The sequence below is a fragment of the Silurus meridionalis genome, chromosome 1, assembly GCF_014805685.1.
Source record: "Silurus meridionalis isolate SWU-2019-XX chromosome 1, ASM1480568v1, whole genome shotgun sequence".
Classification (NCBI taxonomy): Eukaryota; Metazoa; Chordata; class Actinopteri; order Siluriformes; family Siluridae; genus Silurus; species Silurus meridionalis.
This window is the reverse complement of record NC_060884.1, coordinates 26,000,344-26,022,344: the sequence shown is the minus strand read 5'-3', so window position 1 is coordinate 26,022,344 and position 22,001 is coordinate 26,000,344. Positions and strand designations below refer to the sequence as shown.

General features: G+C 37.1%; 1 protein-coding gene across 2 annotated transcripts in view; it reads left to right on the top strand.

Moving 5' to 3' along the window:
- The window catches only part of ror1 (receptor tyrosine kinase-like orphan receptor 1), a 113,018-nt gene extending 102,962 nt beyond the window's left edge, over nt 1-10,056 (top strand). For both annotated transcript variants that reach the window (XM_046860297.1, XM_046860301.1), the window contains exons 5-9: nt 1,103-1,230; nt 2,082-2,399; nt 2,489-2,734; nt 3,727-3,935; nt 8,462-10,056. In XM_046860297.1, coding sequence (XP_046716253.1) covers nt 1,103-1,230; nt 2,082-2,399; nt 2,489-2,734; nt 3,727-3,935; nt 8,462-9,901 — 2,341 coding nt within the window. In that variant the 3' untranslated portion in view covers nt 9,902-10,056. The remainder of the gene's footprint in view (nt 1-1,102; nt 1,231-2,081; nt 2,400-2,488; nt 2,735-3,726; nt 3,936-8,461) is intronic.
- The last annotated feature ends 11,945 nt before the right edge of the window (nt 10,057-22,001 follow it).

Here is a 22,001-nt window from a genome sequence, read left to right as displayed (position 1 = left end):
TGTTGAAGAATCTAAGATATGCTAGATAATTGTGTGCTTCGAAACTTTTGGCAACAGTTTTTCGAAAGAATCGCATATGGGTGAAATGTTGATGTGATGTGATTCCATATTCGTGACTCTGGCATATTTTGAAAGTCTGGTGGTCTCAGACATGTGCATAAACTCACTCATGTCTCACTTGTTACGGGGCCATTTACTCGCACACCAGCCTGTTTGCATGTGAGCTTGCAAATGCTTCTGCTTTTTGTTTGAATACAGTCCAGATTTTTTCCACTTTCTCCATTTAATGTTGAAAATTACATTGTCTTCCTATCTTGGTAAATCAAAGCAGCTTCTCTGTATTTAGTGAGCTCACAGATGTGCAGTAGTGTGACATCATGGTGGAAGCAGCATGTGACATGTCACTGTAAAGCAACGCCATGATTCCTCACATGCTCTTCAAACTCAAGCAACCTCCTGTGCACATGGTCCCAATTATGGCCTACAGTTCACCACTTAATTTTTTATACTTATCATATGTCATGATATAATATTTTGTGTTTGAAATCCTAATTATATTTGGTCGTGTGTGTGTGTGTGTGTGTGTGTGTGTGTGTGTGTGTGTGTGTGTGTGTGTGTGAGAGAGAGAGAGAGAGAGAGAGTGAGAGAAAACTATCAGGAGTCAGGAAAAAGTGTGTTCAGATTAGGATGCGTCTTTTTTGGTAAACCTGGAGTCTCTTTTACAATTGGGACTATTTGCTGCCCTCTAGTGTTTACTAATCGAACTGCTCATTTTTTTACTATAGGCTTTTTTCTAATTTTTTTTAAAGAAACTTTTCAAAGTCAATCTAAACTTAATTTACCACTCGGTGTTCAGATTTACGAATAAAAGCAAAATAGTTCTATGTGAATTGCTTTGTATGATGCACCAATTACTTTAAGAATGCAATCTTAATTATACACTTTGATAAAGAAGGAATGTGCTTTCCACCACTGTAGCTAAATAAAAAAAATCACAGACCCCCTGGCTAGGCCCCAGAATAGATCACAGCATGTGTTTTTCATATTCTGTCCATTCTACTTCATGAAATGAATGTTGCCCTTGTCTTGTTTAATATTCTAGTGAAGACTTTGACGAAGAAGGCTTCTGCCAGCCATACAGAGGTATAGCCTGCGCTCGCTTCATCGGGAACCGGAGCATCTTTGTGGACTCACTGCAAATGCAGGGCGAGATCGAAACTCAAATAACCGGTAATGCTTTTCTCAACCTGCCCTTCAGCCATTGTCTTGAGCACTACCATTTTATTTTGGCCAGATGTAAATAAAAACAAGAACGGTACAGTTTCTCTCACACTTTTCTTAGTAGAAAAGCAACACTATCTTTTGTTTTGTGTCTTGTTTTAATTTCAACACAGAAAATTGGCATGGAAATGTTATAGGTTCTGTATGTAATGTCGCACGTAAGTAGGAAATGTCTGGCTACCACACACACACAGTGAAATTGCCAGATTACCTCAACTCACTCTAAGATTTCATTATTGTTTGTGCAGATGCAATTTCAGAAATATGAGCACGTTAGAACCAGTGCCAGCAATCTCTCTCTCTCTCTCTCTCTCTCTCTCTCTCTCTCTCTCTCTCTCTCTCTCTCTCTCTCTCTCTCTCTCTCTTTTTCTCTCTCTGAGTCTCTGTGATTAATGTTTTAATGGACGCAATTCAAGGACATTCCTTTCTGTTAGAAAATGTACTCTCACCACCCAGCAGGCTCATCTCTGTATTTTGGTAACTCCTCATCATTGTCCATGAGAAACAACACAGTCTAGGAACCAGACTGACCTGAGACTAGACTTTTCCCATGGATTAATATGACCATTGTGGGAGTCTTGGAGGTCAAGGTGCTAAATCATTGTGTAATAAGCTACTTTTTGGCAGTAACCTGGCCTCCGTCAGCAGTTCTAGTTGTTCTTGATGTTTGAGAGCTTTATTTGAGCTAAGCCAGCATCTTAAACATTTCAGATGTCTATGGATGAAACATACTGTGTCGAAAGTTCATTTCTGGTGCATGAGAAGTGCTCAGTTTTCTGTTATCTCCCATTCTTTTCCAGCTGCGTTCACTATGATTGGCACATCGAACCACCTCTCAGATCGCTGCTCTCAGTTTGCCATCCCCTCGCTCTGCCACTTCGCCTTCCCCACATGTGACCGAAGCTCTGGCATCGATAAACCGCGAGACCTGTGCAAGGATGAGTGTGAGATCCTGGAGAACGACCTGTGTAAGACGGAGTACATCATCGCTCGCTCCAACCCCATCATCCTCAAACGACTCAAACTGCCCAACTGTGATGACCTGGCTGCTTCAGACAGCCCCGAGGCGACCAACTGCATGAGGATAGGCATCCCGATGGGCGAGTCCATCAACAAAAGTTAGCATGTCTTTTTCAGTTCATGAGCATTTATTGCATTTAAGTTTCTCCCATTCTAAATATTCAACCTACTGTTTCTTTTCTGACAGATCACAAGTGCTTTAACAGCACCGGTTCCGATTATCGGGGCACCACCAGTATGACGAGGTCAGGCCGCCAGTGCCAGCCGTGGAACTCGCAGTATCCACACAGCCACACTTACCTCGCTGTGCGCTATCCAGAGCTAAACGGCGGCCACTCGTACTGCCGTAACCCAGGCAGCAAGCAGGAGGCGCCCTGGTGCTTCACTCTGGATGAGAGAGTTCGCATGGAGATGTGTGACATCCCTGCCTGTGGTGAGGATCAGTGCACACACACTGCACTCTTAACACATTTAATGTTACAAGGTGCCACATATGGTTCTGGGTGCATCACTAATATAATGTTCTATAATTGAATCATTTATAACCCTAACAATGTCATATGTACTTAAAGCAGTAGGGATGATTAACAATACAGTAAATAGCACTCAGTATCAGGTGCTACTCATTCAGAAGTCATTGAAATAATAATAAATGAAAGTGTGAGCCACAAAGGAGAAATCTCTGAATTCTATAATTGAACTTTCCATCGTTAGTTATTGAATTAAATGTATCAGTGAACAGAAAAATCTAATTGAATGTAATGTGATATTCACATATATTTAAGTTAGCTAAAGAAAGGCTGTGCATTATATACCATTGAATAATTAGTTTACTAATATCTAATTTTGTCTCAATAATTCACTTCCATATTTCTTTCATTTATATATGTAGTAGTGATACCAGTAAATCATAAAGTCTAAATGTTATATATAAAATGTAGTTTAAATGTAAAGTAAAACTTTTAAACTAAAAGCAAATTGAAAAAAACAATATTGTACAGTAACAAATAAATGTCAGATGAAATAATTCCATGAGCTCAGTTTCCCAGAACAAACTATGGAATACAGATATGACTTCACCAGGCTACACTTCCAGAGCCCATCACATGTTAATACTTTCTCTGTGGACTTCTGATTACTCTCACTTTTTCCCAGTGTGTGTCTCTAAATGACTCTCACTCATTACACAGTATAATGTAATGCTCAGTTTAAGTTTACATCAGAATATACCAAGCTGTTAATTCAGTAGTTTTTCACGCTGTACTGTTCCCTTGTTTTTGCTTTGATCCTGTCGGCCATTATTGGATTGTTCTCTCATTTATTAAACCAAAACTAACTGCAATTGCATCTGTTTCTGCCTTATTATGAAACAGTAAATCATCTTAATGATTGAATGATTCATGCTTGCTTGTTTGTGGTACTCAGACCCTGAGAAGCGTGGAGGAAGCAGTATGGAGATCCTCTACATCCTGGTCCCCAGTGTTGCCATCCCTCTAGCCATCGCCTTGCTCTTCTTTTTTATCTGCGTCTGCCGAAATAACCAGAAAGCCTCGAGTCCACCCGCCCAGCGCCAGCCCAAACCTGTACGAGGCCAGAATGTAGAGATGTCTATGCTGCCTGCGTACAAGCCCAAGGTGAGGAAAAAACAGACACAGTAACAAGGCAGAAAACTAAATGTAGTTAAATACTCCATAGCCAACTAGTCTCTATATATACTTCCAGTACTAGGAAATGAATAGCCTCAAGACCCAAGAACTATGAGGTTAAATTTTGACTGTGATTAATATCAACAGTCTTCTGCAATGGCTTAGGACCACAGTTTGCATGAACAATTCTGCATTTAAGTGCCAAACAGTAAACCTCAAAAATAATGGAAATTTCAGTGCCACCCAGATGAGGATCAGTTCTCTTTTGGGTTCCCCTCAGAGTTTCCTCCTCATACCATCTCAAGTAGTTTTTCCTTGCCACTGTCGCCACTGGCTCGCTTATTAGGGATAACCTTATAATGAAAAACTTATAGCCACTAAACTAAATGTTACAAAATGTAATAAATTCCAACTTTCTAGTCTCTTTATCTCTGTAAGGCTGCTTTGGAAAAATGTCTATTGTTAAAAGATTTATACTAATAAAATGGAATTGATTTGAAATTGAGTAAAAGTACAAATCCCATGTTTTAATATTACTCCTGTAAAAGTATTCCTTTTACATTCCTTCTTGAGTAAATGAACAGAAGTAGTTGCTTTTGAATGTACTTTAAATTTGACTGCAAGTATCAAAACAAAAACTGCTGATCAGACCTTTTTTTTTTGCAGTTTATGCAGTACATAGAGTGAGAAATCCATGAAGAATTTGCACATTAAAATGCAGTGAAGTAAAACAAAAAACACTTTGATGAAACACAGATCTTTTATTTTATAGAGGTTTAACAAAGAGACAATACATTTTGTTGCTGCCCACCACTGCTTATTGCAATTTTGGACACAATTTTTCAAAAAGCAGTTTTTATAAAATTAGCATTTCCCTTATAAGGTTGGCAATGAATATGACAAGACGTTGCTGTCATTGCTGGTACTGCTGTACCATGTGGAGAAATTAATGACTAAAATTAAGTTTTAAAATTAACACACTAATTTTATACATTTTATGTTGTGGGAATTAGAGGTAGACTATACGACACATACTATCATTAAACTATAAGCTAATTATGTGGCATAGGATAAGTATCATGAAATGTGTTTTTTTTTTTTTGTTTTGTTTTTTAATAAACAATCCACCTGAAACAAAAGTGTACTTTCTGAAAAATTGTACTTTTAGTCAATGTGTACCAAATGAAATTCTTTATTACTTAAGGGGGGCATTGATATAATTCTGCAATCATTTTTAGATTAAAATTTTACATAGTTCAATCAGGCTTTCTAAGTTTGTAGCTGTTATTTAACATTTTTATTATAGTTTTCGAATAAGATTGTTTGTATAAAAAAAAAAAAAAAATCACATAATACACATTATCTGTATTGTGGCATCGCTTACTATGGTTTTGATTTTATAGTCATATTACCAAACCTTAATGGCAAATTTTTTATTTTGCAGTTAAAAATTCTTTTATTTTTTTATTCTCATTTTTTTGTAAGCTTTCTCTTATTAAAATAAACCTCAAATGTTGAATTGAATCTATATCTACCCAAAACATAAATCAGACACTTGTTAATAAAAGCTGCTAGCCACTAGAGGGTGCCATAGGCAACTTTTTTCATTGTGTTTTTCGTTTTCAACTTTTCATTGACTGTCGTTGTCCACTAAATACTATAACTGTGGCACTACAACAAGATTTACTCTTGTAAAGTTCTTATTCTTACAAACTTGTCTAATCTAATAAAAAAAATATATAAGGCTGTGTCCAGATTAGAGAGTAGTGTCCAGGTCTATAAACAGTGTAGTTTCCTGTAGTAAAAATAAGTAAATGGAGCTTTTGAATTCATAACACTGAACTGGGAAAATAAGGTTTTATGACTACAAGCTGTTGACACGTATGCATACATATTCAACATAATGAAACATAATAAGTCCCAGATGTATTGTACTGTACTTAACATGCTCTCATGCAGACTCAGCTGCAAGTCAAAGTTCAAGACAGGGGTCATGCAGAGGTCATCATTTGTATGACTAATATTTAATATGAGAGGTTTAAGGATGAGACATAGTTGCCTCAGGGAGAGTTGGTTCTAACATGAAACAGCTGCCACTTATATAAGAGTCATGGCATTGTTCCCTTTGCATTCTGGGTAGAATTTCATTTGACCTTTAAAGGCTTCTGAAGGCTTCAGTCTTCCGCAGTTACAATGACTATATCTATTGACATTTAACTAAAAACAATGTGAACCATTTAGGTGGGGATTAAAACACCATGGAGTGTCATTTTAGGAAAATAATCATTGGTAGGATGGTATGATGTAATTTAACATAATACACTTTGTTTAATTTATTACAAAATGACAAGCTACACATAATGTGGTGGAAAATAAAGCTGTAGTCAGATATTATAGCCACTGTAACACTTTTTCTTAAGATAAATAAAAAAAACACTTTTGTTTCTAAGCAATCGATGTAAAGGAGAGCACTGATACTAGAGACCCCTTTTACACATGCTAAATAAACCTTCACAGAATCTTTACAGGAAATGGCACCATAAATGCTACAATTCCGTTATTTTTTTTGCAATCTGTTTAATATTAGTAGCAGATGTTGTGTAGCGTTCATCACACAAATAAGCTGTTTTTCGAACACTAATAACATTAGAACAAGTGCATTAATATCAATGGGTTTTTTTTGTCTGGCATGAGTGGTGCTGTAGAATGAAATTGAATCAACACTATCTAAATAGTGATAGACGATAATTCAGAGGTGCTGTGGTATAAACTCTAAAATTATATTCTGGTGCATGAATGGATTATATACGATACAGTACATAGCTCCAGTTAACATTTCACCAGTGGTGGATGAAGTACACAAACTATATACTTGAGTTAATGTAGAGATACTGTAGGTAAAATTATGACTCCAGTAAAAGTGCTCCCTTTAAACTTTCACTTGAGTAAAAGTACAGAAGTATTCAAATGTACTTAAGTATCCGAAGTACTATTTATAATGGCTATAATGGTCCTATTATATTTTTTACCACAAGACTCTTTGCTTAATCACCTCAGTTTAAGTGAAAAGACTCTTAACTCTTAACACACTGAACTATTAATAGAAAGATATTAATTACTCAAACATTGGTTGATATCTTTTGAAATTATCATGAGACCAAAACCTTCTTTTCAACTCATGGGTCAGGAGTAATATACCAATAAGCTGTAATCAAAACTAGTTCCAAACCCAGACTGGTGGATTTCTGTGTTTAACCAGTTACGTTTTTATCCATTCATAATTAAAAAGACTGATTTCGCAAAATGTAGTTGAGTAAAATAGTACGGTATTTGACATTAAAATGTAGTGAAGTGAAAGTAAAAGTCTCTCCAAATGGAAATTATTCAGTAAAGCACAGATACGCGAAAAAGATACTTAAATACACTAACGAATTGCATTTACTCGTTACTGTCCACCACTGCATTTCACACAGTCTGTGCTATATTTGTAATGCTGCAGTGGAGCTCGCTTGCATGCATGGAAGAATATGGCAGTAAATCACTCTCTGCATTTGAAACACATTGTACACCTTCCAATTGGAAGCCTTCTGCTATGTCCATGAATCATTGAGCATAGTAACAAAAGCTAGCTAATAAATCTTCATTTCTATTCATAAATAAATATGAATCTGTCAGCTGACTGTTTACAACAGCTATAAAATAATGCTTGCAGATGGAACACTTTGATGTAGGACGTCTGTTCAGGTCTTCAGCGCTCACTTTAGTCTCTTAAAGAGCAGGGTACAGAGCAGGTCACAGGGTCACAGGTCATCATTACAGTCAGAAGTTAAACTCCTCCAGGTTTCAGAGAGAAGCATCAAAGGAAAAAGAGAGAACTCAATCCTTTACCTAACGTTTAGGCTTTCAGTAAAAAAAAAAAAAAAAAAAGTCAGATCATTTTTTTTTGTTTTAATAAATGTATTTTTGATATCTGTTTCAATCTAGTTTTAAGAATTTAAATATTAAAGCAGTAAATGTAAGATACTAAAATGCAAGAGAGATTTGCTTTATAATCAGACTGATGGGGAAAAAATGCGTTGCCTAAATCAGAATACACAAAAACCAGATTCTTAAATATTCTTGATAAAACATGATTTATTAATAATGTATTTAATACTTGTACCTGAAATCACAATCATATTGAGAATATTTGCATTCTTAAAATCTTTTGTAGGCTTGCGGTTGGTCATTTCATTATGGGTTTATGTATAATCTGAGTCACAAAAGTCTCCTCCCAGCTGTGAAGGATGGCGGTGGTTGCATCATAGTTTGACACTGCTTCCTTAGGGCCTGGAAATCATTCCAAACTTTATCATTTACTATAAATATATGCAGAAATTTCTCAGGAGAATGTCACAGTAGCACTCACCTGGAGCTTGATAGATATGAAATGTTATGACAAAATATTTCTTGCAACTTAGTAAAATCAACTTGCACCTAAATTTGACAACTTCTTTCTTCCTTCTCTCATCTAGACTAAAGCTAAAGAGCTGCCTCTGTCAGCTGTACGTTTCATGGAGGAGCTGGGAGAATGTGCCCTTGGTAAAATATACAAAGGCCACCTGTACCTGCCAGGGATGGAGCATGCTCAGCTTGTGGCCATCAAGACTCTAAAGGACTTCTCTAGCACACAGCAATGGAATGAATTCCAGCAGGAGGCCTCTGTCTTGGCTGAGCTCCATCATCCCAATGTTGTGTGCCTCCTGGGAGTGGTGACACAAGAGCAGCCCGTGTGCATGCTCTTTGAGTTCCTGCCACTCGGAGATCTCCATGAGTTCCTGGTCATGCGCTCGCCACACTCTGACGTCGGCTGCAGCAGTGATGAGGACGGCACAGTTAAATCCAGTCTGGACCATGGAGACTTCCTGCATGTTGCAATGCAGGTAGCAGCTGGAATGGAGTACCTGGCCAGCCATTTTTTCGTCCACAAAGACCTGGCAGCAAGAAACATACTCGTAGGAGAACAGCTCCATGTTAAAATTTCAGACTTGGGACTGTCAAGGGAGATTTACACTTCTGATTACTATCGTGTGCAGCCTAAAACCCTTCTTCCCATTCGCTGGATGCCTCCAGAAGCCATCGCGTATGGAAAGTTTACCACAGAATCTGACATCTGGGCTTTTGGAGTGGTTCTCTGGGAAATCTTTAGCTTCGGCCTTCAACCATACTATGGCTTCAGCAACCAGGAAGTGATTGAGATGGTGCGCAAGAGGCAGCTGCTGCCTTGCCCAGACGACTGCCCACCACGCGTCTACACACTAATGAACGAGTGCTGGCAGGAAGGACCTGCACGAAGACCCAGGTTTAAGGACATTTATTCTAGGCTGCGTGCCTGGGAAGGCTTGTCATCCCACGCTAGCTCCAGCACACCATCCGGAGGCAATGCCACCACTCAGACCACCTCGCTCAGCGCCAGCCCTGTCAGCAACCTCAGCAGCCCACGCTACGCTGGATACATCTATGGAGCTCCTCAGGGGATATCAGCAGGTCAGATTGCCGGTTTTGTGGCAGCACCAATGACACAAAACCAGCACTTCATCCCTGTCAATGGATACGCCATCCCTCCAGGCTACACTGCTTTCCCAGCTGCCCACTTTGCCTCAGCTCAGGCACCCACACGAGTGATCCAGCACTGTCCTCCCCCTAAAAGTCGCTCCCCCAGCAGCGCCAGTGGCTCCACCAGCACGGGCCATGTTACTAGCGTGCCGTCCACAGGCTCGAACCATGATGCAAACACACCACTTCTTTCACACTGCGTCACTCTGGCTCCTGTGGCCACAGTGCAGGGAGGTGCGGTGTCCATGTTTGGACACATGGCACAAAAAGGGCTGTCAATGGACCCGGCTCAGGCATCACTGTTAGCCGACTCCAACAGACTCATGTACACCGAATCGATCATCACCGCTGACTTGTGAATATAATGATTATAATTATTGATATTTTTTAAACGTTTTCTTTCACTGTGTAAATACCAACTAGCCGGATTGGAATGTAACAGATTTATCTACTATGTTTTTGTATATGAAAAATGAAAGAAAGGAATAAAGGAAAACCTCCTCATCTCCTCTTACTGAAGATATAAGTATGATACCTGAAGATGACTTTGGAACCCTATCATTTTCTTCTGCTCACTCATTTTTAGTCACAGTGAGCTTGCTGTAAAGAAATACTTGTCTCGATTGCAGCCCTGAAATACAATGGGTATGAACTCATGCCTTACAGCCATTTTAAATGGACTGTAGCTTGATTTCAAGTCAACACTTCTTTTTCGCTTCTCTCAATCACAGTTTGGTTTATCCGTGGCTATTGCAGTAATTATGTGGTTTACTGACTATCGACTACCAGTTGCTTTGTGAATAAGTTGAAGCATTTTGATCATTTTAACTCTGCATTATCTTTTCAGGTAGCTTGAAATCTAAAATTCTAGTGAATTCACTCAATTGAACTATACATATTCAATGCATAGACTTAAAGCCTTTTATGCCTGACCTCTGTCCAAAATGAAGACATATGCAGTACAGACAAAAAGTTTGGACACACCTTCTCATTCAAAGAGTTTTCTTTATTTTCATGACTATGAAAATTGTAGAGTCACTCTGAAGGCATCAAGGGCTATTTGACCAAGAAGGAGAGTGATGGGGTGCTGCGCCAGATGACCTGGCCTCCACAGTCACCGGACCTGAACCCAATCGAGATGGTTTAGGGGTGAGCTGGACCGCAGAGTGAAGGCAAAAGGGCCAACAAGTGCCAAGCATCTCTCGGGGAACTCCTTCAAGACTGTTGGAAGACCATTTCAGGTGACTACCTCTTGAAGCTCATCAAGAGAATGCCAAGAGTGTGCAAAGCAGTAATCAAAGCAAAAGGTGGCTACTTTGAAGAACCTAGAATATGACATTTTTCAGTTGTTTCACACTTTTTTGTTATGTATATAATTCCACGTGTTAATTCATAGTTTTGATGCCTTCAGTGTGAATCTACAATTTTCATAGTCATGAAAATAAAGAAAATTCTTTGAATGAGAAGGTGTGTCCAAACTTTTGGTCTGTACTGTATATATTACATTTATGGTATTCCTTCTTCCCTGATTCTTCCTGTCATATCGGTTTTAATTCTACCTGCTTGACCAATGTATGCTAGTCTGTAACTGTGTCAGGCGTCACTTGAAATCAGGCTTTTCTGTTGATTTTGCTTCTGTTTATAAACAACAGAATATAGCTTATAATTGCACTTACACCGTTTTTGATTGAGAAAAATGCAGTTTCATGACGGAAGTGTTTCACATTAGCTTAATTAACATCGAGATGTTTGTCTGTACTTAGCGAGTATATTAAAAGCAATGATCAATTTTTTGTAGAAAGAATGAATTACCGCTCTTAAAATGGTAGTCGTAGCGTTTTGGCTCTGTTTTTACATTCCATTCCAATTATACTCAATCAGTAACTTGGACTAACTACCTATCTGTCTATCAGTCAGGCTTTTATCGTTCTAGCTGTTTGGCTGAATGACTGTGCAATTTATTTGTTTCCCACTGCAAACTCGATATAAAACTCGATTTTTTTATCCTAGGAAACAGCTACATCAGCAGTTTGCCAGCAATTAAATTTTTCAATTTAGTTCAAGTTTGCCACATTTTATGTGGTTATTAGCTACATTTAATATTGTGATCTGTTCCCAGTGCCTTTCTTTAATTTACAGCAGCTGTAAACCGTTGTTTTCTCACTAGATTTGTTTTTTTCCGGGTTAATAAACAGGTTGTATCATTATCGAGAAACCACAAATCACTCTGTCCTGAAGACTTCCCTTTGATTCTTGTATTACAGTCATCATCAGGACTGTACAAACCATACATCCAAATGTATATGTTTTATAAACACTGCCAATTGAGTATATGCAGAGGGTTTACAAAGGCTCAGAGTTTCCTTATTTTAGATTTAAATTGAATGCATTTTATTGATAAAACCTGTATCTGCCAGCTAGTATAGTCATGTTCTTAATTTCTTTGTGTATAAAACTTGTCTAGACTGGACTGGGAGTTTTACCTAGAACATCAAAGGGATTAGCTGCACTGTCTAGTCAGTAACTCTTTCTAATGTTTAACTTAGTTAGTTGCTATGCAACTATTGGCTGCAGATGTGCACCAGGGTTCAGACTGTTATTCAGAGTACAGTGAAAAGCTTACACATACCAAGCTAGAACAATCTTCTCCAGGAAATGCCTTTTTGCCTGTGTCATAACATGTTATGGCATATTATGACTGAACATCACCTTGCTATGCATGTAATAACTGATATTTGAATTAAGTTTATTTTTGAATCAATGGTTTATTTTTGTACATTTTGTATCAACAATATTTGCAATATTCTTGTACCTCATACCATATTGCGACTCTTGGGTTTTTTTTTTATGATATGAGCTCATGTTTGTAACATCGACAAATCAAATCAGTTCTTCATATATTTGTGTCTTCCAACATTTTCCTTGAGGAATAGCAGAGGTTTTCTACAGCTGTTTGATTAGATTTGTAACCATAATCACTTGTCAAAAACCACTTAATACTGAAGACTGTGAATCGTATTATGGCTCTTTATAGAGGGGCGCCATTAAGGACACAGTAAATACTTCCTAAACGTTTACACTCTTTATATGTCAAACTATGTGGCCTTGATTTTTATTTTTATTTTTTTTTGTTATTTTGTGAGAAAAGAATTTTGCACAAATATTTTGTATGGCAAAACTGCTATTAAACAACAGGTTTTTATTGTCATCTTGAGAATGTTTGATTATTTTGGGATTCAGTGTAAAACATTAATTTAAACATAAATTTGACATTTGTTTTCATAATTTTAATTTAATCAGAAATGTTAAATAAATTAAATTTAATATTTCTAAATGTGTGCCAAGTATTAACATGCAAAGGCAGCATGGTGACAATAATTGGGGTTTTTTTGCAGGTAGTTACGTATTTGCAATAATGAGGCCATGTTGTATGAAAAGCATTGCAAATGAAACTGATAAACTGATGCTGTTCAGCTAATAATTAAACGTCACGTTGCTGTATATTCGTTTAACCACACGGGGGCGACACAAATTCACTTAACGCACAATCCTTAACGTATACATTTCGGTAAGATAATAGGCTTACTTTAGCGGCATCTTGTGGTCGAATGGGGTACAACAATACAAAAATACAGTTTAGATTCAGTCAGAGTTGCCAAGTAAAGGTTTATACAAAACAAATAGCTACTTTTAGCTTGATGTGGATTTCTTTTCAAACAAGGTATAATATTGAACAATTTTGGAAGTCGGATAGTTTATATGTGGATTTGTTGCTTTATGCAAATCGCTTATAATCCAAAATAAATTGATTAAAAATAAAAATACAAATCTATTGCAACATAGTGGAACTGGAGAACCCTTGGGGAAACTTGAATGCATTGTAGGAATACAATCTGAATGGAATGTCAGTCCATCTCAGTGCACACATTTACACCTAGAAGGCTGTTTGACACAGGCAGTTGTTGGTATGTTTTTGCGAAGTGGAAGTAATTTGAAGAATCTGGAGAAATGCGCAAAAACCCAACACAGATGGTAACCTGAACTCGAACAAGGCACCATGGAGCACAAGGTCACACTCTGCTTACTGTGCCCACTGCCATGCAATAATAAATGTTTGAAGTACAAATCCTTGTTTTGTATGGCGATACTTGCTTTGTGTTACTCATTATTTATAATAAATGAAGTAAATTAAGCACATTTTGGTGCTTAATGTTTAGAAAAAAAAGTATAATGTTTAACCATTTTTGTAAAAATGTGTGCTAATGTGTAAATGGTACATATTTTGCAATGGTTTTCATGATTTGACTCGAAAATGAACATATTTAATTGACATGAAGCTTAGGTTTAAGTTGATTTCTCACAAGAATCTGGCAACCTGTGATTTTGTAGCTGCTGCATGTGTGTTCATGCTTTTTTATAGCTTGATGGAGACCAAATTGTCTTCACACACAGCTGATATCGGTCAGGTTTGTGGGGACATTTGGTTGGTCACCATGAAATAAGTGTGTGTGTGTGTGTGTGTGTGTGCTCTTCATTAACTCACAGTTTAAAGGTACCTCAAAAATCTTGTCCCCATCTCTTTCAATAAACAAATGTCCTTTATGTCCCTATATTCTTCTTTAAAAAACATGAGTCATGCATGCTTGCCAAGCCAATAGAAGAATAATGCTGTGCATATGGAGAGATGATTAAATGCACACACACATGAACACAATCCTGGCTCAGAGAAAGAAAGGAGTTTGATGTTGGGAATGTTTTTAATCAGTTCTGCTCTCCGGTTTCCAGCATTGCTTATCTGAAACAGGCGCAGAAATGACCAGTCAGGCTGGAACGCAGAGCGAGGAAACCGACCCAATGTGTCATATCACAGGTGTTTGTGTGTGTCTGTAATTGTAATTACCTTGAAAAGTGCTATAAGGAGTGTGTTATTTATTGAGACCTTGCTTTCCAGCTGTTTGTGTGAAATGAAAAATGAGTAAAGATTAACATGAGACAAATCCTTATTTCACTCGTATTTGAAGGCTTAAAGCTTTGACGTGCATGAAGGTTTCAGCATGTGTAATTTTGTTGCGTAATTGTTGTTCTGGCATAAAACCTGAAACTTTAGAGGATGTCAAACAAAACTGCGTTGATTGATGTTATTAGGTTCGTTTTTTTTAGCATGTGTGTATCCTCACAGTGCTCTAATAATCGAGATTTTTTAAATTCTTTATTTTCAGTGCAGTAATATAAAAAGCAGTACCTATTCCAAAACAGGGATAGTTACATTCAATATCTGCCAAAAATTTTCTTATTCTTTTTTATTCTACAATATGTACATCATAAAAACAAACAAAATATAATAATATATAAAAATATGCTTTATATTCTAACTTCTTAATAAAAGTGGTTAATTGTAGGCTCTTATACAGTATAGAATAGATATAATAGAGACTGTAGGAAAAAGCATAGTACCGTATTTTTCGGACTATAAGCCACTACTTTTTTCCCACGTTTTGAACCCCGCGGCTTAAACAACGAAGCGGCTAATTTATGGATTCTTCCTGGTTTTTTTCCAGTTTCACAAACTTCAAGCTAAAAAACTGAGCCCCATAACATTAGACCAATAAAATTTCCGAACGGAAACGAAAAAACGCACCTCACCTGTGTTCTGAGCTGCACGGCATCGGGAGAAAAACTTCCATCGGGTGATTTTTAAATGCACGACGATGCCAAAAGATAAACTCCCGAGAGAAATAGTGGTGAAAGGAAGGAGGAAGACAGTGAACAATGACTTTCTTGGTAGGCTACTGTTTAGATACAAGCCGTTGTAGCACGTTGAGTCTGGGTGAAGGGAGAGCTCGCTAACTCCAGTTGCAACAGAAATCATATAAGCACAGACGTTTTCAAAACTCGTGCTTTTTTATTTTTCTTGGCAACAGCGTTATGGGTTAGTCAAAGAAACTTAGACATCAGCATCAGAAAATAATGACATAATCCTTGTCTTGAATACACGCAGTAATACTGGAAAAATGCAGTGGCTTGCTATTTTCAAAAATACCGCTATGCTCCTAAAGGAAGCGCAACATATTTCACCCGTTACACCGTGTGTACGTGTCTTTCGTTAAAGCCTGTGTAAAGTCCATTAGTGTCCATTAGCTTATATATGGGTGCGCTTTATAGTCCGTAAATTACGGTAATTTACCATACGTAATAGGGGAGAGATATGTAAGAGAATTCACAATAACATTTTTCCTTCAAAAAGTAAGGGACATTAGTTCTATACTTTCATTATCACTGAGATTTTTGAAAAATGGAATAATCATCCTGAAGCCCCTAAATTTACATTTAAAAGAAAAATCTTTTAATTGAACAAATATTTGAAAACAGTTTTTTGTTTGACATCATTACATTTCTGTGAAAGTTTTTCAGTGAACATTAATTACACTAAATAACTAAACCTGCTGCTTTATCGCATTTAACAGGTTTACATTCATTCATATATCTTTCATTTCCTGTTTGAAGGATTATGGGAAGAACAACGCAAGAGAATGTATCGTTTAGTAACACTGCTTTTTCCACTCAGCTTCAAAGTCTCTGAGTTATCCTTAGCTTGCCCTTTGTATCATGTTCATCTCATGTCTATTAGAATTATTTCTGGGTTCTCCAGTTTAATCCCACTTCCTTAAAACAGGAATCTAGCTGGAGTGACAGTGCTAAACTACCTCTTTTTGTCTACCTGTGTGAGTGCATGCTGCCATGCAATGAACAGGGTGTATTCGAGCCACACTTCTAGTGTTCTCCAGAGTGTGGTTCAACACAATTCTCCACACAACTGAATGCAACCAACAAATGTTTTCTCTAAACTTGAATCTCTGTTCTTCTTTAAACTCACTTTCCTGGCAGTCTATGAAAAGACACCAGATTGCAGGACACCATGTTGGTTCCATGAAGTCTACTGCAAGTAAATTTGAAATTCTTTTTCCCAATTCTCTCCCAGGTGAAATCTAATATAGATGAAGCTTTCAAAAATAATTTATGCCCAAGCCACAGTATGTTCACATTCTCCAAGCTGCATGAGTGTATTTTCTTTAATAAGCATCAGTTTGGTCAGATATACAGTATCTATGTCTATGATCTATGGCTGACAAGAAGGAAAGCGAGAGAAAGGAGACAGAGAGATGAAGAGATGAATAACTCTCAAATCCCATGAAAGGTCATGGCTCTGAAAGGGAGATGGGTAATTGGCGCAAGAGGAAGCAGATGCTGCTTGCTGACTGACTGACTCTTAATCACCCACTGACATGATTCGTGCCTTTCATGTTCCGCATGACACTCCTTGTTTTTTCACTCCCTGCATTTTGGTCTCAATGCCCCTTATTATTATTTTTTGGTTCTTTTTTCAAATTGAGTCATGTTATTGTACCCGGGTTTACACACAATATTTGATCAAACATTTCTCAATGAATCGGTCACATGTCTGAAATGACACAATAATGTAGTCTCAATGACATGGCTATCATTCTTTTTTGCTAAGAAGACAGAGCTTAGGGTGTTAATATTTATTTTTGTAGTACAAACCCAATATGCGACAGGCAACCCGAGACCTCTGCACTGACAACAGCTGTTTAGCACAGGTAGAAACTCAAGCTCACTTGAATCCACTACTGCAGATCTAAGAGTAACGCTAATTTGCATCAAGCTGCATGACACCACCCCATTGTCTGAAAAACTTTTCCATGTCCTATATACATTATATGGAAAAAAAGTTCTAGACACCTGACCATAAGACTTATATGTGCTTTTTGAACATTGTATCCCACATTTGATTTTGCTCTCATAATAACATCCACTCTCCTGGAAAAATGTTCCATTAGATTTTGGAATGTGCTTGTGTAGATTCAGCTACAAGGGCATTAGTAAATTCAGGTAGTGTTGCAGGGTGAGGAGGCCTGAGGTGCAGTCAGCGTTCCAAGTCATCCCAAGGTGTTCAGTAAAGTTGAAGTCAGAGGTCTATAGCAGGCCACTCGAGGTCTTTCACTCCAACCCGTGTAAAGCGCATCTTCATGGAGTTTACTTTGTGCTCAGGGGTATTGTCATGCTAGAACATTTAGTTCAAATTGAGTAAAAATTTTATTCTACCACATCCAAAGACATCCTGTACAGTTCTGTGCCTCCAACTTTGGGATAACTGTTTGAAGAAAGAAGCACATGTTTCCCAATACTTTTATCCATATAGTGTAATTGCATAAGCATTACAGATTTCCCTCCAACTCCAAAAATACCCTTGATTGCAGTTCAACAAGCAGACTTTAACAAAGAAATATTGTTTTCATTCTTTTGCCTGTATTAATTCAGCTGAGAAGTAAGGCATAATCCAAAACAGATGTACAGGCAGTCAAAGAGGCCCAACAGCAACTCTTAAGAAAAAACAATCCTTAACCATTGAATCGCAAGGAAAGAAATCACTTTTGTAACTTTACTACATGAACTTTGACTTGAAGCATAGCATATTTGGGCATGACCAAGAGCCTATTTCCGACAGGAAGAGGCTGGTTGAGTGACATTGTAAGCATATAAAAGAGATCAGATGCACAGGGTGAGCCATGGGTGGAGTGTCTGAGAGAGAGACTATGCCAACAACCATTAATCTCTAAATCTCTTGATCTCTAAATTCAGTTGCTTATACAATAACAGCATTAATCTTCCATGTATGCAGGAAGATGGAGCAGAAAACTAAAATCCACTTTATTGTACTTGGGTAGACGGTGATCCTAGATCCATAGCAGAAACATCTACAATCAAAGGGAGTGTGACAACCGACTGGTCTTTGTGTTGAGATGAAAAGCTGAAAGGAGAAACGGGATAAGTAAGCAGGTACACCCCCACCCACATACATACACACCCACCCAAGAGCAAGACAAACCCTCAGTTGTCAGGCCATGTGAATTGTTGTTATAAGTTGCTCTGTGTTTGACCTCTTGATAAAAGAGGGCACTGTCTGGGTCTGATGCCCTTGACCTGGAGAAAGAATAGGAACAAAAAGCCTTCTCAGTTTCTTAAATAGTCAATCATCTTCCACTCTGGCCTCAGGCATTTATGTTTGCTCTCATATTAACTACTATGTTTTACAATCAGCAACTGGGCAGATGAATCTGACTGTTAACTGACCTTAGAATTGATTTCCAAAATAGTTGTGTAACACTTAAACTGCATTTGTAACTTTATTTTCTTATCCCCTTGAAATCGAGATTCTCTCTTACCACTGAGCCCTGGCTTAGATGCCAACATCGAGAGCCATAAAATCGAGTCAACACTGTCCACATTAACCACTTCAACACCCACAACTTATTCATCCTCAGTGAATTATTCAGAACTCCTACTAAAATATTGTTACTGCATTGTAGCTTATATTAGGAAAGTATGTAGCATGGATTGATAAATATATCTGTGATATTCTTGGGATTTTTAGCATTTTATTCCAAAATTGGAAGTTCTGACATTTCTTGCATGGAACAGAATGTAATAAATAAATAAATATTATTGTTTGTGGTGTTAATATCATTTTATAATATTTTAAAATTCTATGCCAGATGAAAACACAAGTCTCTAAAATATATTGACATGAATATAACAATAAAGTTTGTTAAAAGTCAAAAACAGTACAAATATAAGAGAGATTTTTGAACAACATGAATAACCATTCAAAGAAATTTAGACACGCAAACTCCAAACGTTTTCTCAAAGTAACAAATCCACATCAATGCTTTCTTCCTTTCCAATCATCAGAAAGAATCTTTGAGGAATCCCCAAAAAAGAAAGCAACAGGGTGCGATGCAGTATGATCTAGGTGGCTCAGAGAGAACAGCACCTTCATGACCAATTCACCTTTTTCAAGAATGTTTATTCAGAGACTTACAAAAGATCAAAAGCACAGCGAGGTGGTGCACTATCATGCTCAAACATGATATGTGGTTCCAATTCTTTCAAGTGTAGATAGACAAAGAGTTCCAGTTAGGAATATCTACTAATTTTAGTGCTGGGGATCATTTTTAGTTCATAGACGAAACCATGTACATGGTGTGTGCACATTTTGTCATCAAATATTTTTTGGTTAAATGAGAAAACAACATCTGGTGACTTAAAAATAAATCTTGTACAACAAAAGATTTTCTGTGGTTAAAATGATCTAAAGACTTGTAAATTCAGATCCAAAATCTACCAAGCTCTCACTTGTGGGCCCTTGAGCAAGGCCCTTGACCCTCAACTTCTCAGTTGTAGGGCATGATCTTCATAAAAACGTTTGCCAAATGCCATAAATGCAAATGTAACTGAAGAAACAATATTGTGACTTTTTATTTAATATGATAAAATGTATTTGAATATATACTGCCTGGAATTATATTATATAAAGCCATATTGTGCCAATAGATTTGTTAACGTTTTCTCTTTTCTTCTCAACAGCTATTTTTAAGTCACCTTTAAATTAGCTTGTGTTAAAGCAGTGAAAACGTAACACTCTTCCATTGCACCTCTCTTTCATTCTTTTGGAACACTGATTCAGAATGATCATCAAAAAAACAAGAGGTGAATACTTTTCTTTACTTTATCATAGTGCAAACATCTCAGACTAAACCTAAGGAAAGATAGATAAGTCTGTGTCTACATGTTGTCTATTCATCTTTTTCTCTCTTCCTTTTTTTTATAATGTGAGCTACACTTGTATAATAACGAAGTGAGAGTGGCAGTACAAACATCCAAGGTTTCATTAAAGATCTAAAAAGACCAATATTACTTACTTTTGTTAAGTGTGTGTATTTTTTAATTTAATAACTGTAGTATAAAACAATATGAAAAGATGAAGTCAGCAGTTTCCTGAATGCTAGTGTTCTTACACAGTCTTAGTCACGGAGACAGATAAAACCATGAAAGTTTGAGAGATGCAGAGAGATAGGAGTCTCTGAGCTTGTGGATTACAGATACAGAAAGATAGCAGTCTTTAAGCTCACAACTCCTCTGGCCATGGAGGGGGAGCAGGCCATCCATATCCTCATGTTCTAAGAGAGGAAAAACAGCATAATGCACTTTAATGTGTTCCATATGCTTTGAGGGTTCAGGGCTAAAGTGGTATGTCTATCCCTTACCCCCATCCTGTCTTTTCAAACCTTTGCCGATATCTCTTGTTTGCCCCTCCTCTATCTTTCGTTATCTTCAAGCCTATTGCTTGTCTTGCTTGTCTTGCTCGCTCTCTCTCTCTCTCTCTCTCATTCACAGCCTGTTTCCACTCAGACAATCTCTGCCTGAGGATGAAAGAAAGGGGCCTCATCACAGGTCATTTTTACCACATGAATATCTTTACACTGTTCTTTATATACCCATAATCTATCCAGAGTACCCCAAACTAAATCAAGGCCCACATAGATCTTTGAAAAAATTTAATCTTATTTCCTTTTTAGAAATCGGCAATCTGTTCTCAAAATGTTCATGTGGGTTTCTTCCAGTGTTCTCCGTTTTCCAATTACCTCACAGAACCATGCATGTAGGTCAGTTGGTTAGGCTAAGTTGCCCCTAGGTGTGAGTGGGTGTGTGAATAGGTGTGTGAATGGTGCCATGCATTGAACTGGCATCCAATTCAGGGTGTGTCCCTGCTTCATATTCAGTGTTACTGGGAAAGGCTCTGCATTCACCACCAGGATAAAGTGCTTACTATTAATGAATGAATGCCAGGGTAAACAACCTCACACAACAAAGTTTTTTCCTTACTAGAATTTTATTAAATAATACTTTTACTGAGCTGCGTATTTTAGAATTAGAATTTTAATGTCTACTACAGTATTTTCAATAAATATTTTTCCATTGGGAAACTTTGCTGTTATATTTTTGTATATTTTATATTTGTTATATTTTTCTTTAAAACTTCTAACAGAAACAGAATTAAATGCTACATTACACAAATTGTATTCATTTATTCATATATACAGTACACATTATTAATTTTCTGTCAAATAAAGCCTTTAGGTGGAAAAAACATATTTCTAAATTTTGACTTCAACATTGATGAAAGACTTCACTAAAATGAGAAAAATGTCCGGGTAAAAAATACCCTTGCTAAAAAATAATGACAAATTATAGTTTTGTTTGCATTTAAATCTTTTCTTTTATTATATTCTAAAAGAATGTCTTAAACAACTGTCACTGTTTGAATACTTTCTCTTCAAGATGCAATTTGACTTCCAAGACATTTTCCTGGATCTGCCACTGGGTCTCTGAAATGATTTAAAACAAGCTTCCCAAAATTGATTTCCATACTGCAAACTGTAGAAACACAGTAAAAATCACTTTATCATTTACAGATGGAACAAATGCTCTGGCACAGAATTCTGTTCAAAGTAAAAATGTTATTAATCTATTTGAACTTTTTTTTTTAACAATAAAATAATGTAGCATTTGCGCTACTAGTGTAACAGGATTACATTAACC